This window comes from Corylus avellana, chromosome ca2, assembly GCF_901000735.1.
Source record: "Corylus avellana chromosome ca2, CavTom2PMs-1.0".
Taxonomy (NCBI): domain Eukaryota; kingdom Viridiplantae; phylum Streptophyta; class Magnoliopsida; order Fagales; family Betulaceae; genus Corylus; species Corylus avellana.
Window position 1 is genome coordinate 50,267,832 of NC_081542.1, and position 27,727 is coordinate 50,295,558.

The 27,727-nt window shown below is 36.8% G+C and overlaps 6 protein-coding genes across 7 annotated transcripts; 3 read left to right on the forward strand and 3 right to left on the reverse strand.

The window, feature by feature from the left end:
- Positions 1 to 957: 957 nt before the first annotated feature.
- On the reverse strand, positions 958 to 3,054 carry LOC132170199 (U-box domain-containing protein 35-like). Its single transcript, XM_059581088.1, has 4 exons — positions 2,790 to 3,054; positions 1,657 to 1,775; positions 1,445 to 1,554; positions 958 to 1,168 (listed from the first exon to the last, which is right to left on the reverse strand). The coding sequence occupies exons 1-4, from the start codon at positions 3,052 to 3,054 to the stop codon at positions 958 to 960; spliced, it is 705 nt and encodes a 234-aa protein (XP_059437071.1).
- A 1,244-nt stretch (positions 3,055 to 4,298) lies between these two features.
- Positions 4,299 to 5,250, forward strand: LOC132172247 (uncharacterized; the record flags this gene model as incomplete). Its single annotated transcript, XM_059583717.1, is given in 1 exon segment — positions 4,299 to 5,250. A coding segment is annotated over 1 exon segment (660 nt). The 3' UTR covers positions 5,016 to 5,250.
- Positions 5,251 to 6,598: 1,348 nt separating this feature from the next.
- LOC132170663 (putative protein FAR1-RELATED SEQUENCE 10) lies at positions 6,599 to 9,646 on the reverse strand. 2 transcript variants are annotated; one of them, XM_059581728.1, is made up of 5 exons: positions 9,569 to 9,646; positions 8,197 to 9,278; positions 7,665 to 8,108; positions 7,300 to 7,558; positions 6,963 to 7,199 (listed from the first exon to the last, which is right to left on the reverse strand). In XM_059581728.1, exons 2-5 carry the CDS (start codon positions 9,214 to 9,216, stop codon positions 7,045 to 7,047), a joined length of 1,878 nt encoding a protein of 625 aa, XP_059437711.1. In that variant the 5' UTR covers positions 9,217 to 9,278; positions 9,569 to 9,646; the 3' UTR covers positions 6,963 to 7,044. The 2 variants fall into 2 exon arrangements, with proteins under 2 accessions (XP_059437710.1, XP_059437711.1); XM_059581727.1 differs by having other exon boundaries at positions 6,599 to 7,558.
- Positions 9,647 to 11,162: 1,516 nt separating this feature from the next.
- LOC132171596 (two-pore potassium channel 1-like) lies at positions 11,163 to 12,851 on the forward strand. Its single transcript, XM_059582961.1, has 3 exons — positions 11,163 to 11,295; positions 11,605 to 12,497; positions 12,596 to 12,851. Exons 2-3 carry the CDS (start codon positions 11,644 to 11,646, stop codon positions 12,756 to 12,758), a joined length of 1,017 nt encoding a protein of 338 aa, XP_059438944.1. The 5' UTR covers positions 11,163 to 11,295; positions 11,605 to 11,643; the 3' UTR covers positions 12,759 to 12,851.
- Positions 12,852 to 18,409: 5,558 nt separating this feature from the next.
- On the forward strand, positions 18,410 to 22,774 carry LOC132171291 (microtubule-associated protein 70-5). The gene is made up of 11 exons (XM_059582575.1): positions 18,410 to 18,796; positions 19,735 to 19,820; positions 19,983 to 20,048; positions 20,147 to 20,317; positions 20,430 to 20,600; positions 20,683 to 20,838; positions 20,967 to 21,113; positions 21,323 to 21,394; positions 21,496 to 22,092; positions 22,178 to 22,326; positions 22,474 to 22,774. Exons 1-11 carry the CDS (start codon positions 18,694 to 18,696, stop codon positions 22,490 to 22,492), a joined length of 1,737 nt encoding a protein of 578 aa, XP_059438558.1. The 5' UTR covers positions 18,410 to 18,693; the 3' UTR covers positions 22,493 to 22,774.
- Positions 22,775 to 24,773: 1,999 nt separating this feature from the next.
- Positions 24,774 to 27,164, reverse strand: LOC132171267 (pentatricopeptide repeat-containing protein At4g16390, chloroplastic). The gene has a single exon (XM_059582544.1). It carries the CDS (start codon positions 27,095 to 27,097, stop codon positions 24,983 to 24,985), a length of 2,115 nt encoding a protein of 704 aa, XP_059438527.1. The 5' UTR covers positions 27,098 to 27,164; the 3' UTR covers positions 24,774 to 24,982.
- Between the last annotated feature and the right edge of the window lie 563 nt (positions 27,165 to 27,727).

Below are 27,727 nucleotides of genomic sequence, written 5' to 3' on the forward strand. Positions count from 1 at the left end.
AAAATGGGGTGGTCCGGCCACCCCATTTTGGCCAAGGGGTGGCTGGAACCACCCAGCGTTCCCCACCTTTTTTTTTTTTAATTTTGATTTAAAAAAAAAAAAAAAATCAATTTCTGACGCCACGTGTCAGTTGGCACTGTAGCTGGAACAGTGCCGTTCCAGCTACAGTGCCGGGCCACGCACTCCCCAAACATAGCTAATATGTCCCATTTGCCAAGCAAAAAAGCAATCATGATTTAAACAAGGAATAAATGCTTTTTTCTTTAATTAAAAATTATATATAAACAAACAAAAAATCATATGTATTATATTGGTTTATAATCTAGGAGGAGTACTAGAGTCCCTATAATTGAGTCTTCTAAATTGTAATGTGGCTTTTAAAATCATCAATAAATTAAAATTCAATAATGATCATCTTAAATTCAATTGTGATATTAAAGGTCACATCGCATTTGGGAGGGCTGTAGTCTTCCTTATAGCATTACTCAATACTAAATGAATGAAGCACATAGAAATAGAGTCTCAATAAGAAGAACTATATATATATATATATCCGCCTCTGCCTAACAATATTCCGCTATCCGCCCGCATATGTGTGAATAAGCGAGTATGGTATTTGCCCGTTCAGAGTTAAGTTGAAAATCTGTCCATAACCCATGTAGATAGACTGATAGCGGATGCGGAGCAATTTTTAATCGGTCACCTAAACAACTCTAAGTGTTTTATAAAAATAAATGTAGATAAATACTATTGTATTCTCTTCAAAGATAAACAGCACAGTTGGTAACACTTTTTAAGTACAACTTTTTGTTTATTAGGAAAAAAATAAAAATATTAATAGATTACTCAAAACAAAAACCACTCAAATTCCATTTATGTCATATTATAACTAGAAGGCAAAAAAATCCCTCAAAATTTTTTTTTTATAACAAACGAGCCCTAAACAGGCTAGCTCCTCTAATTAGCCTTTTTCCATAGTTTCTTTTTGAAGTACTTGCATATAGCTATCCATATTGGCTTTGACTTACTGCTCTTCCTGCGTGTAGAGGACCACCTAATCATCGGGCCAATGGCTTCATTCCCTTCGTAGATGATCTTAATCTCACAGCCATCCGGTGCATTATGGAGGATCTGATCAGCAATCCCACTACCCCTCTTCTTCGATTTCCTTTCCAATTTTTAATACTAATTAATAAGACAATTCTATATATGGAAATTCAAAATGTCTACATCCTTGTTATTACTATACCTGAATTCCAACAAATTTTAATAAGAAATAAGAGAGGGGGCTGCCGGGTTGGGATGTCCAGGCAAATCTTTAGGCTTTGGACCATCTCGAGCCCAAAAGCCCCTCTTTCATTCCCTACCCAACCCGGATTTCAAGAAATTTGGGTTGGAATATAGGGATCCAAATTGGTTATTATTGTATATTTGGATATTGTACCTTAATTTTGCGGTTCCAAGCACTAGTTTTGTTATATTGAGAGCTGGGATGAGGTTCAGAATAGCCTTAACAATGTTATCACTTTCAATGAGTTGAAGATCAACCTTTACCTGTTTCATTCTTACAAAAAGTAAGAGGTAAAAGAAGAATTAACCACCTTACATGTGAGTCATATACGACCATTGCTATAAAAATTTGGTAAAGATCGTTACCTTGGAAGCAGAGCATGTGTCAAGAAACTTTTGAAGGAATTTCTTTCTATTGCCCCTTTCTTGGGACACGTAGCTCTTCACCATTTCTGGTTTCACTTGACTTCTTGGAAGCATTCCTACTATCATCATAAAATGAAAGGAAAAAAAAAAATCTTAATTTAGTTTGCTGGTTTGCTTAAGATAACAGTTTTATAATTTTTATTTTTTTATTTTTTATGAGATAATATTTTAACACTTTTTTTTTTTTTTAATTGAATAAGGAAAGGGTTACAGGGAAGAATCATTTCCACTCCTAATCCGAAAGGAAAAAAGAGGAAACGATCCTAAAAACGAAAAAGGGGTGGGCTCCCCAACAATAGACCCAAAACAAACTAAAAGAAACGAAAATAGTAGAGATGTTTTCCTCTCATACTCTCACCCTCTTTACTCCCACATGTTACCATTTCAACTCCTAAAAAATTGATGGAACAATACGATGTGGCCAGCATGCTAGCCAAAAAAATTGTCCAACCTTTTTTAGGGTAGTTGGTCACCCTAATGATTGCCAAAGGCCTAAGAATTATACAAATGATTCGACCACTATCAAACTGGTTGTAAGGGTGGCCGAAACCACTCAAAGCCAAATGGGAGTGGTTGAGCCACCCCCATATTGCAAGTAATTAATCGGCGGCCGAACCTTGATATGGTTCAACCACCCCTTTGGCAAAAATGAAAGTGGTCGGCTACCCCATTTTTACCAATATAATTTTATTTGTTTTTTTGTTCCTTTCGAGTTTTTTTTTTTTTTTTCAAAATAATATTGAAAAGTACTCATCTACAAGTGTGGCATTTTTAGTAGATCTCTGTTAAAAATAAAAAATAAAAAATGCAAGTGCAAGTCGGTCTTTAGGTCTATAATTCTGTTTTTTCAAAATATTTTCTCAATTAAATTTCTTTCAAAAAAATTTTCAAATATGGACCACAAAAAGAAGTAGTGAATTACATTAAATAACCTTTTCAAATTAATCAAAATTAAAAGAAAAAATTCAAAATAATATTAACATTTATACCCTTAATTTGGAAGTACTTCTACAATAAAGCTTCTTTAATTTAGTTGCAAGGCACAAAGAGAAAGAGAGAGATAGAGAACTTACATGGGCTTGGAATGTGGCGTATCGGCGGAAAAACATGTATGAGATGAAGGACGGTGGAGGGAGTAACAAGGTACCTGAGCGTCCAGATCAGCGCATCCATGCTTGAGCGTGACTCCGTCTTCCCCACCGCCACAAAAACATTGTCGTTCCATTTCTGAAAATCAAAAGAAAACAAACTACCCTCGTAATCATATTCATGGTTGATCTCGAACAGATCATCACTACTTGAACTCTCTTCCTCGTACTCCTCGGATATCGCAGACATCATTTTGATCGTTTTCTATGGCTAGCTTGATGATCTTGTTATGCCATGGATTTGAAGCCGCTAGCTTCAAGTTTTTCTTACGTACTGCATGTGGAAACTTATGCAGAGGTAGATAGAATTGGAAAATATATATATATTTTTTAATAATTTTATAAATTCAATATATCCACCTAGAAGAATCCAAATAAAACAGGAACTTTGTTTACTAATTAATTACTTCTTAGTCCTTATTATTGTTTTATTAATTTAATTATTACTCCTCATTCCGCATGACACGGGGACCCATCTACTTTTTAAAAATGTAATTAAATCTATTATGGTTTTAAGCGTTTTTAAAAACACACTTCCTTCCATATATACTTGTTGCAAAGATTTCTTCGAAACCAATCATTGTTTTTAAATTGTTACATCAATTAGAAGTTATTAGCTATCATCACTTTGAACAATTCAACGTATATCTCCTCAACATCACAATTTTCTTCATATTTTAAAAATAACATTGATTGATGTGATAATATCGCAACATTTAATTACTTTGAATACAATAATTGGGATTTGAATAAAATATAAAATGAGTAATTTTATAAATTATATTTTTATTTTTCAACTATCTCTCGATATTGCTGTCATGGTACTTCAAACCTACCATTTGATAAGTTCTTGTTTTAAAAAAATTGAATCCAAAAGTTTGTTGAGATTGTCTTGACAACATTACAAAATAAAAATGTAGTATATAATATTACTCATAAAATTATGCTATAATAACACCTAGGCACCCAAAGACGAGGAAGGACATAGCAAGCAACGAAATGTTTCAGAGGGTTAAAACCTGTCCATCGAACAAAGTCATCATTATTCATTGGTCATTTGTATGTTATATTATAAATTTATAATAAATAAATAAATAAACTAGATTGATTCTACTATGAGGGCCAAATCCAACGGAGGGGTGACTACCAAACCAGCATGTCCACCTACTTAGACAGGTAGATCTTCACAAGAGCTCTCTCACTCCACTTTGAATTTTGATCAAATGTTGATTTTAAAAGCCACATCAGCTTTAAAAAAATAAAAAAAGAATAAAAAGATGGTCCCTAACATTACTCAAGTATAGCAGTTTAAGACTTGTATAAATTGAGAGAGGGACTTCATCATGTTCACACAACATACCAATTCAAAGAACCCAACAAACACAAACACAAACAAAAACAAAAACACCCCTTTCAAGGCCATCCCCTGATCATAGGATTCCTCTCAACAAAAAACTCCCCCTATTGCTTACAAAGAAACAACAAACAAAGATGGAGAAAAACGAGGATCAGAAGCTCCAAACTGCTGACAAAATCGACAAGTTCCAGATCTTGAAAAGGACTTTACAGCTTGTTCTCTCAGTCTCTCTATTTTCTTTGCTTCTTTGCTCTTCCTCAGGCTGCTTCTGCTGCTTTCCCCATTCCTTCAGCGTCTTCTTTTCCACGTCCCTTTTCTCACTCTTCACGCACACCCTGGAAAGGAAGTACATGTTTCTCATTTGTTTTGGAATACTTGCTGTTCTAGCCAAAAGCTCTGTTTCTTGCAGCTCTTCACCTTCTGATCAGACTGATCTTGGCGGTGCATACTCGGATTCTGATGTGTCTGCTATGAAGGCATCAGTTGTTGACGAGGAAGTCCATGTGAGAAGTACTGGGTCGGCAGAGAATGTCCGTTTTGTAGCTAAAAGAGAACAAGAACAGGAAGAAGATGAAGAGGAAGAACTTGCAGAAGCTTTTATCGCAGAAGATGAAGGGAAAGAGGAAGTAGAAGAAGAAGAAGAAGAAGAAAGTGGGGTAGTGGTGGGACCAGAAGATGAGGAAGAAGCACCAGCAGCTGCAAATGATGAGTTAAACAAAAAATTTGAAGAGTTCATAAGGAAAATGAAGGAAGAAATTAGGATTGAAGCTCAAAGACAACCAATAGCAGTCTAATGTATATTTTGAGAGATCTGCCAGAATGCTTTGTTCTCTTTTAAAAATGACTAAGCTCTCATGGTTTCTTCGAACCCTTTTTTCTGCTGTATGCATGTAGAACTTTGCCGCTTTCTTCTTGTTCTTTTACTTCAACTAGTTAGGTAAACCACAAACATATGTTCGTATGAGATTGATGATAATGGTGTCAATGGTCATGTAACCTTTTCAATGTTTTCATCATGTCGTTGATTAATATTGATGTTATGGTAGTCACAGAATGACAATAGAACTTGTAGTTATGCGTGCAATCAATCAAATTTGCTTTTTCTATTCCAAAAAAAAAAAAGATGACAAGCTGATATTTGTCCCATCTGTCATGTACTATATTATATTGTACAGTGCAGAAACCGACCATTCAATGGGGCTCTTACACTTTTGTGGCTAGAAGTTTGCAACCATCGTTTTCATTGTTTTATTATTAATATTTTATCAAAAATATCATGGACAGGGTAGCTCCCAGAAGGTAACCTCTTTGGAGTTATGATTTAAATTGAATGAATCATGTCAAATTTTACCTGCAAATGCAAATCAAATATGAGAAAGAAAGATCTAGAAGGGCCCCATATTGATGAGTTGGAAAAAAACCAGCTTTATCTGCCTGCAAATAGGGACAAGAATATAAGTGCCAAATAATTGTGAGAACGAAAAGTTGAATTCTTATGAAAGAAATAAGGGGCACTAATAGTATGAAGATCAGTACGACTTGTCAATGTGGGTCCAGAAATCGAACCTGAATTCATTTGAATCAAGTGGTCAGGTGAAATTAACATATTGGAGCAATTGGATCACAACCATGGCATTGATCACTTCACAGTATATCTTGTACACAAATCTGCCCTATCAGTTTGAGTGTTGTATATACAAATTCTTAATTAAGTGACTGAGACGGCAGAAAATTAATTAAAAAGGAAAAGGCATGAAGAATAGTTAAAGGTAAAGCTGCAGAAGTTTCAATAAAGGAAGCACGTCAACAAGAAAAAAAGAATGGGGACCTCAGTAACGGATATGTCACTTCCTCCTAGAAGCTCTGCTGGGTTCAAACAAGGACATATACTGCCTAGTCCAGCTGCTCATGAAACAATAAATAAGCCAGTCCCCAGAAACTTTATAATTCGAACCATTTGTAGAGGTTATGTCTGGATTGCAAATTTTAGACATGAATCCACAAACCAATCACTCTTTTTTATCCTTTCAAGCATGACTTTGCCAACATAAGACTATGTAACACAGCTCTGAATGTTCAGCAGATTAGGAACTTCACTCACAGTACGATGGACCATAACTATTTGTTACTGGGTGTCCTGCATCTTGAAGTTTACATAACCATTGCAAATTATACAAGAGCACAAGATAATTCTATAATCAGTCAATTATAAATAAATAAGTAAAAATATCAGGTAAGCGAAAAGAACTGATGAAAGAAAAAGAAAGAATGGATGCAGTATTGAAGAAGAATCATTCTCATACCTTGTTAAATCAAGCAAGCACTTATTGAAAAGCACGAGTTCAAAGTTAAGGCGAGAAAGGGTAAGAGCAGTATAAGAGGGAAACTATGCTTCATTACTCGAAGAAAATTTTGCCAGTTTACAATTTACACCATTATAGGTATATCTATTTGACCTCATCTACATTCTTTTCAGCCTAGTTATTCATACAGGAATCCCTTATAACTGTTGGCAATTGAACAACGATCAGTATTCTAATTTACAATTCTAGTTAACCCTTCCCAGAATGTTACCTCTTCTGATTGAAAGTAGTCAACCAGAATACATTATCAGTCACTCTTCCCACCCTTCTTCAACTTTCACTCATACTTTCTGTCACCTGTTTGTTCTTTCCATTAGATGAAGCACCTAGTGGTTGCATTTGCTAGCATACATGGAACCCACCACTTTAAATCAACAAGTTGGTGACAGTGTCAAATCCATAGCAACATCAGTCTCCGGTAGATTTCTGACCTCATTAAGGAGCCTTGTGAGTTCTTTGGTTAGTTCGCTGCGAACATAATCAGAACGCTCCTTTGTAATGGATGATTCTGTGAATAGAGTTTCAGTAAGGCATTGATATTCTCGAAACCATGCATCCTCACCATTTTGAGTACTGCCATCTTCATAAATAACTGGAGAGCTTTCCCTCCGCCATCTACTTAGAAAATAGTTGTCAGGAAGCTGAAAGTAGTTTTTTATTATAAGTACCCTTAGAGCATGTCTGCACAAAATTCCTGAAGATTCAAATTCCTTACAGGAACAACGGATTTGTTCATCTTCAGGTATGACAAGACGTTCTCCATCCATCTTCTTGAAGTGGCGTACAATATATGATCCATCAGCCATTTCAGATGTTGCATACTGCATGGCCAGCACCAATTCATTTTGTAAAGCATTAAAGGCAAAAGGTGTAAGAATGCTTCGTGCATGCTCTTCAATGGGTATGCATGTTTTAATATGCATATACTGCATCTCTAGACGTGCATGATTTTGAAAATTGGCAGTAATACCAACCTGAAAGAGTTCCAAGTCAAAGAAGCAATATCAGAGCAAGGACTACAGAGCATAATAGCATATATCATAGCAAGAAGAACAGATCAAAAACCTTTAGACAACCTACCTGCTCAAAAAAACTACGTAAACATGTTTGTGCACTAAAAACCCCTTTCAAGAATGCATCTACAGACTTTGAATATGACTGAGACGCCATTTGGGCAAGAAAGTAACCTCTCATATAGGATAGTGCCCAAGATGTCCGTAAAGAAAAGAGTAAAGCAATGTGTTTGTCAGAACCAAGTCCAAACATTGAAACCATTTGATTCCATCTAAGTTCAAATTCATCCACATTATCCACACGATATAACACATCAAACTCGGATTTAAATTCTGCATAGCGAGATCCAAGTGGAAGAGAGAGCCAACTCGGTAGCTTGGAAAGAATATTCCACAAAGAAGTGACATGTTTAGTGCCTGGTAACTCGCTTGTTATAGCATCCCTAAGCCCAGGGTCAAGATCAGTTAGAATTGCTTGTGGACATCTTCCTCTCATGAAACGGAGAAAAGCCTGTATCCAAGGAGGAAAAACAATTTGTTGCAAGGGAAGATATATGAAAACATAACTAAAACGAATACAAAGGATATTAGCAGTAAACCTGTAAAGCCCATGAGAAGGAACGGGGTGTTTCATCCTGCAACAGGACACAACCATAGAAAATGGTTCTACCATGGTTGTCAATGCCAAGCCATGCTCCAAAAAGCATTCCATATGTGATTGATCGGTTAGTAGTGTCAAAATAAACTACATCACCAAACATGGTGTATGCATTAATTGAGTCACCATATGACCAAGCAATATTTTCAACCTTATCATTCTCATCCACAGTAAAATCATAGACAAAGTCTTCATCAGTCTCTTTTGTGGCCTTGCAAGCCTCAAGCAGTTCCATTGTATCAGTCTCTCTTTTTTCAGTGAGCAAAGCATCGTTTTCTTGAACAACCTTCTTACGGTTTTGAACAAAATTTCTAACATCCCTCTCCAAAAATGGCAATTGTCCACCTTGAATCCCCTTTTCCAACTCCAGCACCTTCACTATACGATGAATGGGAAACCCGGCTTTAGAAAGTAACAGTATGCGCTCCTGATCTGCCTCTTGAATTTTACGATATGCAGGAAGGAGGCGCACTTGGTCATCTTCCAAAAGTTCATGGTTATGAACATTACTGAACTGCACAACAAACCACTGAGAAACCCCTTCAACAATCTCCTTTGACAAATACATTTTTGCATCACATCCACACCTCACTGATTTCCTATCCCTATGGTGTTCCCCAGTAGGCTTTTTCTTCGCAGGCGCAAACCCAGAACGATAACAAACAAAGTCGCGTTTATAAATACCCAGTTGCGGACTTAGTCTCGACCGCTCTTTCCTAATCGAAAACCCATTTTTTCTAGCAAAATTGCCATAATACTCAAATGCATCATCATCACTCTTAAATACCATTCCAACATAAGGAGCAACCATTGCTTCCAATGGCGCCATATCATTCTTCACCAATTGAGATGCTAAGGATGTTTCTTCAGCATCACCCTCATATGCAACATAACATTTCCAATCCCCACATGGGCATTGCTGCCGCCGTATCCATATGTTTTTTGACGGTACCGATGTCATTATGTACACTAGGATTGAACATATACAGCTCAGTCAAAGTTACCCAAAGCCCCAAAAACTAGCTGGCAGTACAAATTCAACAACAAAGTTAGCAAACAGAAAAATTAAAAGATTAACAAAAATGGGATTTTCTTGTTAGGATAAGATATGCAATGAACTAAACACTAAAACCCAGTAATGCCAAGATATTTTACCTATAAATTATGAGAATTAATGGGTCTAAAGCTGCAAGGTGTTTGAAATAAATACTGAACAGACGACAAAGAAAATAGGAACAAAATGTGAAAAAAGACAGTAATTTAGGCTTGAAGTTGGTCTAAGAGAACTTGTTAAGTGCTGAAATATCACGTACCAGTCAGAGAGGGAGAGGGAAATGCTTAAACCCTTGTTCTGCTTCTTCTTCCCCAAGTCGAGTGATCCTGGTTTTCCCTCTATTATGGAAAAATCCCACAAAATAAAGTCCAACTCAGTGGGTAGTGGGTACTGAGTATTCCTGGGCTTTTATTTGGGCTTCTAAGAAAAACCAATCATTCAGGCCACGATTGGGCTGGGTTCAGAGCACCCATATCGCTGATCCAGTGACTGGATTTCGGCCTGGGTGGTTCACTGGGTGAGCCAAGACAACCAGGACCGGGATCCATTTAATTTGTCGAACCGTCGAAACACTTATTCGGGAAAATGGGCCTTTCAATGAGTTTTGGTGGGTAAAATTGCTTGATGTCACCCGAGCTAGTATGGATACTCCAAACTAGGGCTGCACAAGCGGTTACGATTAGCGGTTATTGGCTATAACTACTAACCGCAATCGCCTAGGGGTTAGCGGTTATTCAAATCAATAACCGGTGATTTTATAACCACTTTTTTTATATGGGTTTTTAGGCTTTTTAAGTTTTTTGAGCCATCACTGAGCCTATTTTTTAGGCTTATTTTGAACGTTTTGGGCCAAAGTGTTCCCAAAAAATGAAAAGAACATGTTGTTTTTTAGGTCAGCTATGTTTTTGAATAAGGTTTGGCTCAAAACATCACATATCACATTATATTTCACATATATACCGTCATGCACGGCCAAAACGATGCCGTTTTGGTGTTAAATGGCGTCGTTTTGGATGTTATATTATAATTATTATTAATATAAAATATATAATATATATTTATATTATTATATAGAAGGGTCAAAAAGATTAGTAGTTAGCAGTTTTTTATAACTGCCTACCAAAACAGTTATCAGTTAATAGGGTGGTTATAACCGCCCGCCGTTTGAACACAACTACTCCAAACCATGTCTCTTGGTCATTTCATGAATGTCCCGACTCCCTACGTGTGTGTTTTATGCATATTCAGCTATTTACCATTGAAGGAGTTTAAGCTCAAGTAATGTATGCCTACTATATATCACGTGCGTTCGAGGACATATGAAGATCTTTCTTGGGCCTTATGACTGGCCCATTAATTTATTAGTCGACCCAAGTTCAGTCGCAAGCATTGCTCCAAATCCCCTGTTTTAACATGTCAGCATAGGTTCTTGTAATTGTAGCATGATGTGATCGTTTGCAGAGGTCGGCAACAAAAAACCCTCCAATGAGCATGTGCCATATGGCTGGCGGTTACGACATATTAGCTATAAAAAAACAACTGACCATGTAAAAAGGTTTCCCGTTACTTTCTACTTTACCAGATTAATCTCCTCCCTTATATTATTTGTTACTCCGCTCCGACAAACTCTTGTACTAATTAAGCCAACTGCTTTAACAATGTTTAAGATTAGCTCCAATAATGGCGGGGGTTGGTTGCACTAAAAAGATGTTAAATTATTTTGTTGACTTTTGGGGCATTCGAGAATAGAGGGTAGCTTTTTGTTTGTAGTTTGTGATGCTGTGCATGTGGGTCTTATCTTAATACGTACATAGAGGCCAAACTGGCAAAGTTGAAGTACCCGCTTGTGAGAAACTGGCCAGTTGGAAGCAGCAGAGGGAATCTTGGTTCATTATCATCACTTTGAAACTACTGCTCTCATGGCCTCTCATGGAAAAGTGTAGGCATCAAACTCAAAATTGATTTTGCGATAACCAGCTTTCTCAGGTAAGACAGAATTTTTATTTATTTATTTTTTTTCATTTTCAATGACGTATTGGTTCTGTTTCTATCTCCCATAAGCAGCACTTTCTCTGCTTTCTTTATATTTTCTTTTAAATATTTTGATTTATGTTTGACCCATCTTCTTTAATAGAATTTTAGTTATATATATATATATGGGATCAGGAAGGTGATATCTTAAATGGCTTGATATTTTAATTCGTTTCATTTTCTTCTGGTTTTTATGTTTAGCTTTTAAATGTACAATTTGCTACAAGGCTAATTGAAACTCCTCTCATAATCTGTATTCTGCAGGTTTTCCCTGAATCAGATGAACCTTAGTTGAAGTTTCTGATGGCTTCTGATGATGATGCTAAAGAATCATTGCTTCCAGATATGAAAGATCATTCTCATCTCAATGAAAAGAATAACCTCCAGAGAAGAAGAGAAAATGGGGTGGAATATCCTTTACCTTTTGAATCTATATTTGTGAAACAACAATTTAGTATCAAGCATGTGGTTGTTTTGTTGGCTGCCTACCTAGGTGGAGGCACCCTTTGTTTCTTCCTCATCAGGCATCAGATCAAGGGCAAAAAAACAAGTGGGATTCTTGATGCCATTTACTTCTGTGTTGTTACAATGACCACTGTAGGATATGGGGACCTTGTGCCAGAAACCATATTGGCAAAACTACTTGCATGCATTTATGTCTTCACAGGCATGGCTCTTGTGGGGCTGATTCTCAGCCAGGCAGCTGATTACGTGGTAGAAAAGCAGGAAATCCTTGTAGTTAGAGCCATTTACATGCGTGGAAAAGTCAGTCCAGATGAGATTCTTAAGGAAGTCAAAACCAACAAAATTAAATACAAATTTATTTTGGTGGGGTTTCTTCTTCTGGTGCTTATTGTTGTAGGAACTGTCTTCTTATTTGTTGTTGAAGAATTGAGCTTTATGGATGCATTCTATTGTGTTTGTTCAACAATCACCACTCTGGGGTATGGGGATGAGAGCTTCTCAACTGCAGGAGGTCGTATTTTTGCTATTTTCTGGATGCTGGGCAGCACCATTTGCTTAGCACAGTTCTTTCTCTACCTTGCTGAACTATACACTGAAAGAAGGCATAGATCAATGGTGAAATGGGTTCTTTCACGAGAATTGACATTCTCGGATCTTGAGGCAGCTGATCTTGATCGTGATAAAGTTGTTAGGTAAGAGCACGTAATTTCCATAATGTTAATTGGTGTTTTCAATAATTAGCTCAGTTTTGGCATAACTCTTTATGTGTCTTTTTGGTTTCCTTTATCAGTGCTGCAGAGTTTGTCATATATAAGCTGAAGGAAATGGGGAAGATTAGCAGCGAGGATGTTTCACTTGTGATGGAGACATTCAAGAGACTTGATGCTGATCAATCTGGCTCTTTGACCAAATCTGATCTTAGGCTATCGCAATCATCCCAAGCTCAGATCTGACAAACATAATCTTTTAAAGTTGATAACTCAGCCCTTTTATAATTTCTATAGTAACTTATAAAATAAGTTGAGATCTTTTCTATTGGTGTGTTATTTTGACGTGAGAAGCACTTCCAAGCTTTTATCCAAGGCTCATTGTTAGAGAAAATGGGACCTTTCAGGGCAAGAAGTAAGGGAGCAAAATAAGGAAATGCAAGCTTTCTTAAAAACTCGAGTTATCTTGAAACGACCCTTAAGTACTTGACCAATAGCATTGAGATGTAGCTTCGAATGAGAGTGTTTGAGGGGCTCTAAATGTAATTGGGAAAGCCAAGAGCAGAAAAAGTGAGGTCCTCTACTTGCAGAGATCGAGCATCTTTGGCAAGTGAAGTTTCCTTTGAAAATGTTGATTATATCACCATTCATAAAGGAATCAATGATTGACATCAACAAATCCCCACCATCATTTTTCCCAAAATTCAATCCTTATTTTCTTCTCAAAACAAGGTATATACCCACCAAAACTACTCAATCAATCCAGTAAAAGTTAGGGCTCTACACCGCCCTATACGGGTGGAGAACTGCGGTTTTCCACTTCCGCATCCGGCTTCAACGGAGGGTGGATTTGAGTAACCGTCTGCCCATAACCACTCACGGGCGGACCATTTTTTTTTTAACTAACCGCCACTAACATCCGCTTCATGTCATGGAGAGAGGTGACGATGAAGGCTGAACGGGTTTTTCTTGTTTGATGAATCTAGTAAAAGTTCATATAACAAAATGATAAAGAAATGGTGCCACATAATGTTTTTCTCGTTTGATGAGTCTCAAGCTATATGTTGTAATGTTGCTATCATACGCTATATGAGGAGCCTGTGTGTCAGAAACAACAAAGGAAGATATAGACAGAGAACCGAACTGTCTTTGCAAGCATTATTTGCAGGGTTTACATTTTCCATTGCCATCCAAGCCACTTTCACATTTAGAATGAAAAACAAAGGAAAAAAAAAAAAAAAAGTGGGAGTTTGCAATTTCCTATCATGCAGTCATATAATTACAGAGAATATGATGTCACGGATCAACGGACACTAAACTAAGATCTGAACCCACTTCTAAAGCTGGAAATTTGAACCTCCTAAGTTCACTCCAATTTTTGAGGCTGTTCAGAATGTTCTGGTTGGCCTTGAACATAATCTAGGATCCCTTCTCCTGCTTTTTCACCGTGAGCTTGATCAGTTGCCAACTGGGAAAGGCCGCCAAAGGCTACTATGACCACCAGGAATACAGCTGTGGAGGCAAAGAGAGGCCAAAAGTAGGCCAGGATGGTGACAAAACGAGGGGCTCCATACAACAGTAAGGAAAGGACCACTGAAACAATGACTGCTATGGTGATATGATATCTGTACTGCATAAGCTTCTCTGGGACATCCATGGCCTCTTGGATTACAATTACAAACCCAGAGAGAGACAGAGAGAGAGATTGAAGGAGTTGTTATATATATATGTCTTCTTGAGGTTCCTGTTGGGAAGTATGGTTATATATATATCCCTTGCTGGAAATGATGGTTTCAATAACTTTCAAAGTTTGGTCGGCCAATCTGCTACCTATTTTCTTTGTGATGTGGTTTCCCAAATTATCCTCCCTTAATCTCATTTGTTCTTTGGTTACAAGAATACCCTTATACTGAAACGTCAAAAGGATAAGAATGGAAGAAGGGCAGATTAGTCAGTGCATTGGATCCAATGGAATGTATTGTTTATCAACTTGCTTCATTTTTCAACATTATATGAAGATTAGAATTTAGGAAAGGAATAACTTTTTCTTCTCCATTGTGTTTATGGAATCCAGGGAAAGATTAATTGATCAAAGAAGTATCTTGGACTTTGTTTAATGAAAAGGATGACTTTCAAGGGTCTCTGGAAAGCAAAACAATTTCTCTTTCCACATGCCACTAGAGGATTCTCGTCTTAGCCTAATCTAATGAAAACCCTTCTAGGATATGTTTGCCAACCCAAAAAGAATGAAATTGTTCCATTTTATTTTTTGTGACATTTGATGGGATAGAGGATAACCCAGGTCGGTTAAAGCAGACAAGAATCACTTCACATGTACGTTCAGCCAAGGAGATTCTTCTGTTTTCATCTCTTAAGCTTATATATATATCAACCAAATATTCATATTCAAATCAGTTTATAAAGATTTCATGTATGTAGCTACTAGGTAAACCTTATAAGTAGTAGGGTTGGGCGAAATCCGGTTTAATTCGAGCCGACCTAAAGTTACCAATCCTATTCAAGCTGCTTAGGCAGCTCTCGAGTGAGTTCAGCTCGAGATCGATAATCCTTTTTTAGATTTTACACGGATCGAGACGAAATTTAGTATTTATTGAAAAATTCAAAGTTGACCCACCTCAGTAAAATAAAAAATTTCATATATATTGAAAACCTAACCTTCTCACAAAGCCTTTCCCTTTGTGTCAAATCTCAATTAGGGCCAGGCAAAATCCTAACGCATACTAATCTTTCTTTGTTGTTATTGTTGTTCCTTGTTGGTACCAATTACACAGTAAATTCGAGAATTTGGATCAAGGCTGGTAACGATTTTCTTTTTTTGTCCCCTCATCAAATCGAAATTCAAAAAGAGCAATTTTCCGCCCCAAAGGAATCGGTAACTAGGCCTACTTTGGAAATATGATTTTCTCCATTTAAAGTGTGAAATAGAGATAAATTATTTCACGGTTATGATTTAATGTTATTATATCTAATTGTATAAATAATGTCACGTGATAAATATTTTGGCACGGCATTTAAAAAAATTTAAATGATATAATATTATTTACATGGTTAAATTTAACAACATGACCCCAAAAAAAACTGACCCATGCGCTTGATTTCATAGTGAACAACAAAAGCCCACAAACACTTCTCTATAGAACCATATATATGGAAGGTGCATAGGACCTGCAATTAGCAACCTAGTCTTATAACTCAGTTGTAATGAACAAGCCCAGGCCCAATTATTGGCAAATATAATATGGGCTTAAGGTAGAGCTTAGCCCATTTACAAGTTGGACAGATAAAATCCACCAGCCTGGCCTGAAGGCCATGAACCCTTGTCTAATGTTCAAAGACAATTATAAAAAGAAATGTCCTAATTCAAACTCCATAATCAGCTGTAATTGCCAAATAAGCTAGAAACATTTTCTCTCTCTCTCTCTCTTTTATTTCTTTATAATCATTGAATGAGAGAAGTTGACAGGCCACCTCAAAGATTAGCAAAAGTCCAAGGTGTATGAAAAGTAAATGAAAGTAGAATACTGTATTTCTTTTTTCTTTTTCAATACCTCTATGAACCTTTTTATACCTGAATAAAGACACCCTTTGGAAGCCTCTAAACAGTACACACATTCCATATGTGACATCATTGAAACAAGCACAGAATTTTCTTTTTAAATTGAATCGGAAAAATTTTCTCTAATCTCGTCTATAAAATTGTCATGTATTCTTTTAGTAGTTTTACTAAAAAATCATGTATCCATTTTATAAACCGAAATGAAATAAACTCCTCCAACCTCAAGGCTTAGCTGGATCCCACTTCATATCATTTTCAAATCCTACTGTAGCCAGAAATATAGTCGAGAAATCATTAACATAAAAACCCCAAATCTTATATTAATCAAGAACCCTTTTGACTGCTATGGAGCTATTAGGGTTTGGTCATGATCTTTCAGTATTCTAAAAGGGTAATGTGTAATGGGTGTTGGTGGAGTCTTCCCTTGTCGCCTACCCAAACACCCCCACAAGTATATATAACTCAACAAAAATGGCCAAATGTATAAGGTTTCTTACATATAATCATACTTTTACGCAAAGATGGCAATGGCTGGCTGTCCATGGCATAGTACGTAATTCTTTCAAGCCACTTTTAGTTCGTCCCTATCGATTCCCAGTCATCAATACCTCATTTCCTAAGTTTTGATTCAAAATCTGCTTTGAGTGATGCCCACTAAGCATACAAAATCTTGGTTTCAAGACGGATTTAACGCTTAAGCAATTGAATTACTCCAAAGCAAGAGCTTTCCATCAATTTAGTCAGATAATGACAAGACCAAACAACCCCCTTTTCCCATGTCATTTGCGATGGACTTGGGTAGTTTAGATGGATGAAGGTTTTTTTTTTTTCAAACTAGGTCGGTGAAAACTCTTCAAACTCAGTTTATTAAATTGTTGTCTGTCTTGAGAGTATATAATTTTCATATGCATTTTTAAACAGGTGACAGAGCATGTGACAGTTGTTTTTAAAGCATATGATTGTCACATATATTTTAAAAATGCACGTACGAATTACATATTCTAAGGACATATGTGAATTGGAAGAATTTCACCTAATTCAATTTGAAGGATCATAAAACTCAATAAGAATAAGGAAAAAAAAAATCAAATTTAGTCCCTAAGTTTTAATATGATTTCATATTATTCTTTTAAGTTTTCAATTTCAATAACTAGAATTTTTGTTATGAATTCCTTCATCAACTTACCGCTCAATTAATTAATGACATGCCATGTCAAACCAATATATTAATGTCATATAACTCTTGTTTGACACGTTAATTTAAGAGAAATGCTATAATGTAATAAAAACTCCATATTTTACCCATAAAAATCAATGTGGCAAGATGCCACATCATCTTCTAATTTTAATAAAAAAACCAAAACAAAAAGAAGATGATGCACATGGATTTTTATGGGCAAAATATGAATTTTTTATTAGATTCTAGCATATCTCTACATTTAAAAAGAAATGCTTCATGCAATATAATGCTCATATTTGACCCATTTTTAGTGGCGTGGCAAATGGACAATCACATGAAATGGAGAATTTCAATCCTCTTTCCCTCACTAAATATGGGCCAAATGTGGGCATTATATTGCACTGTAGCCTCAAATTTAAAATATACTCGAAGTTAAAAGCATATTAATAAAAAAAGATGTGTGTTCAGCCAACTTTGGTACATGACACGTACAATTGATACATCACGTGTCAAATAAAAGCTATATGGCATTAATTGTTTGGTCTAATGTGGCATACAGTTAATTAATTGGATGGTAAGTTTACCGAGTAACTTATTTGAAATCCTATAAAAACTTAAAAGGATCTAATTGTTAAAATTGAAAATCCAAAAATTAAATTAAAATCTCATCAAAATCTAACGACCATAAATTCTTTTGTTTTTTTCCTATAAAACTGGAGCTATCATCAACCACTTTCATCAAGATAAGGACAAAATCCTGAATTCTTTTTTTTCTTTTTTCTTTTAAGGAGGATTTCATATATATATAATCTATCACTTATATATGTGGATCATAGTTTATCCAATCACATATTAGTTTGCTGAGTTGCAACAAATGGCAACAACTCATCATCCCTTTAATCCTTCTCTCCAACAATGTGCCCATTCTTGAATGGTCCAAATGTGATTTTCCACATAAGTTAGGTAGCTAAAAAATTAATTTGAACAAAAAATAATAATATGCAATTGGCACTAAGAGAGAATCATGATCAAATAGAACCGTTGGAAAAACATTAATCTTTTGTACTTTTGAAAGAGGTAATCTTTTTTAGATTATCAATTGGTTAAAGATATTGATGTTGAAAATAAATAATGATGATAAAGAAGAAGTAACCGTTACTGTCAAGAGGAGGGGAAGAGAGGAGCCAGCCGGCTAGGCCGACCATAAGAGATCTGTGCCTTTCAAAATTTTGCTTCACAACAAGGGAAGCTCATCTCTCTCTTTGCGGTCAATTCCTTGAAAGCTCGGACTCTTCCTCAAATATAGCTGACATCCCCCTTTGACATTCATCACCCATCAGAACCCAGTTCTTGGTTGTTATTGTTGTTGGACTTTGCTTGCTCCTTTCTGCATTTCCAAGCGCCAGAGAAGAAACCAAGAGAAGATGGGGAGCCATGATCAGGAACAACTTGGGTGTGAAGAGCTCTCTCTTGCTCACCCTGACCCTGTTGTGTTAGAGCTCAATCGTCTGCAGAACTTACTCAAAGGTTTCTCTCTTCTTCTTCTCTCTCACATACACAGACACTTTTTCTCTGACTGCCCTGCATATAGCATTACGTTGTTCATATGTTGATTGCTACAGTTTGTTTAAAATGATCATTGAATTCGATGTAAAGCTTTTTTGGGTCTATTTTACTTCTGCTAACTGATTTGGTTCCATAAAAGTTGAATGGTCTCTTGGTTTTTACAACTATTAAGGACTAGATTTGTGGTTTGAGTGATGCTGGAAGTTGGAACTATGCTAGTAAACCATATAAACTTTTTTTTTTTTCTGCATAGGTTATTAGATTTGTGGTGTCTTCTTGTCTTCTTTGTATATATTTTAGTTCTTTTCATAGTTTATGTGTTTTTCCTGTAATAGAGTCTATTGAATTTCACTCTTCTGATTTTAGCATTTTGCTAGTCCTGAAATGACAGCATTTCTATGGTAACAGTATATGATGAGTGGAGTAAAGTCATACAATAATCTACTGTAGTAGATTATGGTTAACTTTTTTAATGACAAAAAAAACCCTTGAACAATGGTGATCATACTTTTGGGTGAAAAACTAATTGGCCATATAATTGACCATGGTGATTTGTGTAACATAATTGACTTTTGGTAGTTTATGCCGGCTACTTAGAGACATGATTCCCATGTAAGTGCCTATACTTTTTATCCATTAGATTGTAAATAGCCACCTTAAACATTAATCCCTTGAAAAGAAAAAAAAAAATTGGTCATTCTTTGCTTTGCTGTGATTTAAATTTCTTGCAACAAGTCAGGTTATTTTTTGTAAATTCATGTATATTTGCAGAAATTTCGTTATTTTTCAAGGTTTTTCTTGTCAAATTAACATGGAAGCAGGTGTATGATTGTTGTATGTTCTTGTCAAGTACAAGTTTTAAGCGATTCATGACTATCATTTTTGATTTTTCTATTCAGAGAAAGATAGGGAGTTAGGGGTTGCTCAGGGTGAAATCAAGGCTTTGAGAGGAACTGAAGCTTTGAAGGATAAGGCTATAGAAGAGGTAATCAACAATCATATGCAAACATTGTCTCTCACAGTTCAGGACAACATTTTGTAATACTAAGTACATTGGAATGTCTTTTGTTGTGTAGGAAGAAGTTATTTTGTACAAATTTTCGCCATTAAACTTATGTTTGCTTTTTTTTTTTTTTTTTTTTTACAGCTCACAAATGAAGTTAATAAAATGGAAGAGAAACTCCGAGTCACTGAAAATCTTCTTGAACATAAGGTTGGTTAAAGTTTTACTGGGACTTATAGGAACTACAAAGTGTTCTTAACTCGTGAGGCTAAGATACTCCATTTGTGTCAAAATCTGATGAAATGCAGAACCTTGAAATCAAGAAACTAACAAGTGAGAAGAAAGATGCATTGGCTGCACAGTATGCTGCTGAAGCAACCCTTAGAAGGGTGCATGCAAATCAGAAGGATGATGAGTCTCTTCCTATTGCCTCAGTCATTGCTCCTCTTGAGGCTGAAATCAAAATGTATAAGAATGAGGTAGGAGATGAAAGTTAAAAGGTTACTGCTTTTTAAAACAAATGCAATAATATACGGATATTTTTGATGGCTCACACTGTATGCACTCTTCCTTGGCTCTTGGCCTTTTCAGATTGCAGCACTGCAGGAGGATAAGAAGGCTTTGGAACGTCTCACCAAGTCAAAAGAATTAGCTCTTCTTGAGGCAGAGAGGATATTGCGAAGTGCTCTAGAAAGGGCTTTAATAGTTGAGGAGGTTCAAAATCATAACTACGAATTGAAGAGACAGATTGAGATTTGCCAGGTAGACTTCATCAGATCATGTTTTGTTGATGAGGATAAAGAAGTTTGAGTAATTAATCCAACTTTAAACATACCACATGCAGGAAGAGAACAGAATCCTTGAGAAAACTAATCGCCAAAAGGTTTTAGAGGTTGAGAAGCTTAGCCAAACCATTCAAGAACTTGAGGAGGCCATTCTAGCCGGTGGGGCTGCCGCCAATGCTGTTCGTGACTACAAACGGCAGATAGAAGAATTACATGTATGTGTCATGGTTATATATGGTGATATCCACAATTCTACTGAATGAACTTTAATTTACTAGGTGTTCTATTGATTTTCATGTTTTGGACTTCAAATTTCTTACCATAGTTTGGTCCAAACTCACAGGAGGAAAAGAGGACTCTGGAGAGGGAGCTAGCAAGAAACAAAGTTTTAGCGAACAGAGTTGCAACTGTGGTGGCTAATGAGTGGAAAGATGAAAATGACAAAGTTATGCCCGTCAAGCAATGGATTGACGAGAGAAGACTGATGCAGGTATTTTCTTTCCTTGAAAAATTACATTAGCCCAATGTTTCACACACTTGGCTGTTTAACTTCCTGTGAATGTGGGTTTTCTATTGTTATAATTTGCTAGTTAACTCTTTACAAGATCAAATTTAAAAGGGTTAGAACTTAATATACAGATGAATGCATTTATTCCATTAGTATTTTTTTGTATGATTAATCATACCTTGCAAATGTAGGCAGAGATGCAGCGGTTGAGAGACAAATTAGCCATATCAGAGAGAACAGCAAAGGCAGAAGCACAACTCAAGGTAAACATATGACCTCCAATCTTCCTGTCAGTCAATCTAGACCATTCTGCTTTTGATCTTTTAAAATAAGTAAATTTTTTACTAATGTAAATTTACTTCAGGATAAATTAAAGCTGAGACTTAAGATAATTGAAGAAGGTTTGAAGGATGTCACGAGTTTCTCAGTCAATCCTAATAGGTTTTGTGGGTCTCCGAAGACAGAGAAGTCCAGTAACTTTTTTGGCTTCTTAACAAGCAATGGTGGACTAAGAAAGAGGTCTACATCCCAGCCAAGGGCTTCTACCATCAGTAGAAACTCTCCCTTGCAACAGCCCAATGTGGAACCTGAAACAGCCCATGTTGCTGGAGAGCTAAAACATGCAAATAGCTTAAAAAAGAAAAACGCTTCTGGAGAAAATATGATGAGAAAAGGTATATGGGCATCTAGAAGTAAAGTTGTTGATAGCAGTGAAAAGGAGAACGCAGAAATAGCGGCACACACAGACACAAATATCAGTAAGGGCAATGATGATGATACAATTGCCTCACCAGAAATCAAATCCAAAAGGGGTGGTAATGAAGATCCACAAAACAAAGGAAATAATGAAGACGTGGTCTCAGGATTTCTGTATGACAGACTTCAAAAGGAGGTCATCAACTTAAAGAAGCTTTGTGAAGTTAAAAACAGTACTTTGAATGCTAAGGATGAAGAAGTAAAGGTACAGGCAACTTCTCTCTCTCTCTCTCTCTCTCACTCACACACACACACACAGTACTGAAAACATGAGGTAATATCCCTTGCAGATGCTCGTGAAGAAGGTCGATGCACTGACAAAAGCCATCGAAGTAGAGTCTAAAAAAATGAAGAGAGAAGCAGCAGCTAGAGAAAAGGAAGCTGCGTCATTGAAGATGGATGATAACAGAAAGAACAGATTTGCAAACTCATCAATAAGGTTTGTTTCTACTTCTTCCTCTGTTTTACTCAGAATTCATGGTTCAACCATTGTTATCTTAACCTATAATTGCATTGAAAATCCTAGTGACTTTTGCATTCGCTTTGGCCGTCATTCCTTAAACTTGGTGGTTTTCAATTGCTGCAGGGTATCAAAAGCATCCTGAAGATTCCTTTCCTTACATTGGAGAAAGTTGAAATGGTTAGGAAATAATTTGATTTGTCAGCCACATTGTGTGATTTTTTTCAATGTACATACACAAACGAAGTTCAGCTGATGATTATAGCTACAAGAAATAAAGGCCTGATTGCTAAAAGGGGGAACCGACTTTGTACATCCTAAGATGGTGTTGATTTGTGTTTTCCTCCGCTTGAGATAATGTAAATGGTATACAGTATGGTTTCGTGGTTCATACTCGTGAATAAATTATAGTCCAATTTTCTTGGCTTGTTTTTTTGGGACAGAAATGGAGTTGAATTCGAAAACATTATGTGAAATATGCAACTTACTGAGGAATATGGGAAACAGGGAAATCATTTGGACATAAATAAGAAACAGACATAGATTTTCAAGAAAATCATGTACACTTTAATGGGAGATCTCACCAAGATGTATGAAGAAACTAATGTCAAGGTATTCTTCTTTGACAAAACACATTGGGAATCCCATTCTCTATATCACATTTCTTATGACAGAATACATCTTTCCTATATAATGCTCTCACTGGATTTTGGTTTCCCTGATTTTTTTGGAAGCCATTACCACATGATCACTGTTCTTTTATCTTGATTTTATCTCTATCAAACAAGACTTCTCTTAACCATAGTTTGACAGATACTATATATACAATATCCAAGGTGACTTGGTTTCTAAGCAACTCATAAAAAGAAAAGATAGCAGTAGCTATCCTATCACTCAAAAACTATGCACCTCAGGAATGGTAGCTAAAGATGGATGCCATTTCCGACACCCTTCTACATCTCCTACTTGACAACTCCCTAAAATTTGGCCGGCAATATCACTGGACTGGAACTTCTTTGTGCTTCTCAGTAGCAACTCCAGCTGTTCCTTGGTCACCACAATCTTTACTTTCCATTGCTTGCCAGTGTCGTGGTTGACCGTTCTTGAAGTAACCGACGGGTGATGAGGCTGCGGCTGGAGTGGCACGAGATAGTAAACCTCCCCAGGTTCTAGCCTGGTGTTGGGTGCCAATGGCGAATAAGGCTGGGCATGGTGTACCAGCTTAAAGCCATTGTAAGGGCCACAAGTGATCTTTTCAACTGGTGTTGAGGCGATGAATTCTTTTTCTCCTCCATTAAAGATTAGAACTCTAATCTTCTCCTCTGGTGGATGGAGCAGTACATCTATGCAGTTTCCCATGGTGCTTTGATCAAAAGAATTAGGATCATCAATTTTATAGTTCGACATGGCCAATTTCAAGCAGTAGACACAATTCGACGTGCAAGCCATCAATATTTTTCTTATCAGTTTTAGTTTACGTAAGCTTTTTTAATAGGCCAAGTCAATGGTGAGAGAGGTCTGTGCATTGTTCTTGGTCGCCCTCAAAGAACATAATATTTAATTAAAAGGTCAAAGGTCAACTTATTTTTTTAAGCAGATTCAGATGTGATACCCCGTAATCGTGCCTTGACGGTTCTGTTTCCTTCTCCACAACTTTCTTCAGATTTATGATCCTTGCACTTTGGGATTAGGAAGTAAACAACCAAATGGATCGGGATCCACGGGAATTCCCCACCCGAATGGTCTGGGCACAAGACCCACCTGCCCCGTGCGTCTTGGAACCCGGAATTCCCTCTCTCATTTCCTACTTGAATTTGAGTGAATTCTAAACAATCCCAATCCCAACCAAATAAATGTGCAAGACAAGGTAGCATACAGCCCATGGTTAATGCAAAATAGGGAAGTCGTTTATCCAAGTTATTCGGGCTGTACTACCTCTTATCACATACCTCATGAGGTGTAAAATCAATCATAAGAAATGTGCCAAATTGAACATCACTTATAGGTTCCTAAAAAATGTGTTATTGGTCTGTTCAATTTTCTTGCCAAGAATTTACCTAGTGCCACAACATTTTGCTTGTTATGTACTTCCTCCCCAATTATAACAATATTTTCCACAAGAAGTCAAACAGAAAATAGGCAAAAGGAAGTTTGACACATCAAGCATCAACAGACCAGAATACAAAATCACGGTTTTCAGTTGCTTCAGTTCTGAATCAACATTATCTTACACCCGTCTTCAGTTCTTAAAACAGCAGCTTCTTCCTATCGCTCTTTTCCTTTTTGTTGGATGAGTACAACACAACACTTCTCCATGTAGTTATTCCTGAAGAGACTATTTAATCGTGGTCCAATAGGATCTAATCATTATGTACTCAGTGATTAAGGGGAAACTATAGATAATTTAGCAATTAAAAAAACCCAACAATTCTAAACACTCCATTAACTCTATAAGACATCAAAGTATAATGGATTTCATTGTCTAATATTACAAAAATTGTCCTCAAACAATAGAGGTGAGATTAAAAAAAACAAATAAAAGAGACATTTTAGAAGCAGCACATACCACTTCTAGGCATTACATATTAATGGGAAGAGCAGTTCCTGAAACACCAAACCCTTATGAGCACAACACCTAAGCGGCAACTAATTCAGGCGAACTTCTAGACTTCAACCATGACTCGGCTGCAACCTTTGTAGTCAAAAACCAGCCAACCTTATCTGAAGCCTCATAAAACGGAGCATTGAGTTCCTTCAAATGTGACTCGAACACAACTGCTAAACCCTTATCTGAGTACTTGTGTTTCCCATGTCCGGTGTTGATTCCAAGCAATGGAGGAAGCTCCTCCCCAGATTCCATGGCCTTTGATAAATCATTTATCCAAACATGTAATGCAGTCAGAGCTGCCCCAAGAGAGAGACCCTTGAGATATAGAGACCACTGAGTTGAGGACCTAGACTGTATATCTGTGTATATCTTATGTGTAAGCCCCAGTTCTAGCAGCTCACATGCTCTCTGCAACAGATTTAGGTTGACACAGAGATCAATTAAACAATTGCAGTAAGCCTTCTTTACATCCACTCCAATGGAATCAAAGAGTTCTGATGCTTCCTTTCTAAACTCTCCTTCGCTATCTTGCTCCCCTAACAAAAGTTTTATGACATGACCAAGCTTTGAATTAGCCTTCTCGATGCAATCAGTAAGCTTACTAAGTTCTTCCTTTGGTGTTTGGGTCATCACATTAAGGAGACAACCACAGAAGCGTTCATCTGGAGTAATATCCAACTCCAACAGCCGTTGGAATGTCCTAACAACATCATCTGTACGCTGGGATTTCCCATAACATTGGATGAGTGATGTCAAAACAAAGATATTAGGCTCAAGGCCTGCCTCCAACATCTCATTCAACATTGCCTCTGCCTCCGAGACTTTTCCACTGCAGGAATATATGGTGATCAAGGATGAAAATGACCAACTATCAGGCTTGGAAGTCTGAGAATTTTTCATATGTTCAAAAATCTCAAAAGCTTCATCAACGCAGCCAATATCAGCACACATGGCCAAAAGGGTGTTGTACAGAACTACATTCAACTCCAACCCCTTCTCCTTCATCTCCTTATATATACCAAGTGCATCTTCACCATATCGAGCTCTAGCAAAGGCTCGTAAGAGACTTGCATACGTCCCCCAATTGGGTGAAAATCCATTGTTGGTCATTTCTTTGTAAATAATCTTCGCCTGCCAAGGCCGCTTAGCTCTTCCCATAGCATCCAACAAAGTGTTATATATAACCATGTTGGGCTTTGCACCAAGAGCCTTCATCTCTTCGTAGACATTCAAGCACCCGTCAAAATTTCCTGACACCCCATACATCTTAATCAATGTCGAGAATGTCACTGGGTCAATGCGCCACTTTTCAGTTCTAGCTCGGTCGTACAAACTCAAAGCCATATCAACATTACCAGCCCGTCCATAGGCATCTATCATAGCCGAATAGGTAACATCATCAGGAACACACCCGAAACTAGGCATCTTCTCAAACCACTCCACAGCCCTATTTGGCATAAAACACATCCTAGCACAGGTAATCAGAGTCGAAAACGTAACATTATCAGGTTTAACCCCTCTCTCAAGCATTTCATCAAGCAGCTTCTCTGCTCTATCCATGTCCCTACACTTCCTAAGCACCTTCAAAGTCACATTATAAAGAATCACCTCCCTACTTGGTTTCAGCCTCTGCTGAAAGTACCTAAGAGCAAGAAGTGCAGCTTCTGCGTTCACTGTATTATTAAGAACAATTACAGCATCTTGTTCCAAAATTCTATCTCCTAAAGCCCTCAGAACTTCAACAACATCTTCTTCATTTGGATTACATGAATTCAAAGACTCAGCCACTTTCGAAAGAGAAGCGTACCTTGCGTCGTATGAATGTTGCCGAAGCCGTGAAGCTCTGGGGCTTCTGGGATTGACCCAGACATTGCTTTTGGCTGAGGACCCGGATTTTCCATCTGGGTATTTACCATCTGTGTCTTTTGGGGGGTTTGTCTTCTGGGTTTCTTGTGGGATTGGGTCTTGCACAGAAACATGGCTTACTTGGAGCAAGGTTTTTGGTTTAGAAGGGAGATGACTGGGCTTGAAAGAGTAGTTGGAACTTCTGAGACTGGGTTTTCGCTGAGAGTAAAGAGAGTTGCAGAGAGGTTGGCGGTCATGTAAGAGAGAGGAGGGCGAGGCGGAGAGATGGTAAGCCATTTCCCTCTCTCTGCTCTGTGTGCGTGCGCTCGAAACACTTTGGTCTGGGTTTTGAGAAAGCAAGGCCAGGAGGCCTTATCAATGTGAGATTTTTTTACTATACTGGCCTTTTCTTATGTACAGTTTCATAAATTTAACCAGGGCAAACCTGTCTACTCGCCATGATAAATATCTCTGGGTATATTATCCAGTATCCTACGCTTCTTCTTTTGGTTGAACATTTTTTAAGCAAATTATTGTTGTTATTAGAGGATTTATTCTCAAAACCATGGGAAATAATTAATACGGGATGATATTAATTTAGATTATAAAAATTGAAGGAATATCATCATCCTCGCCATTTTACTATTTATTTCATAGTTATAATTTAAAGTTTGTGTATTTAACGTCACAAAATTTTATTAAAAATAAATGACGTTATATCACATTTTTACTCCTCTTTTATTTATTTTTTATTTTTTGAACTAGCTTTTATTTCAATTTGTTATGTAGCATTTCCAATCAATATTTTTAATTTTTTAAAAAAATAATGGCTTATTTCTATCATTTCTTTATTTCAAAGTTCAGTTTAGATATCCTTTAATAAAATGTAGGGATTTTACCTTTTTTGGTAACTTGAAATTATCAATA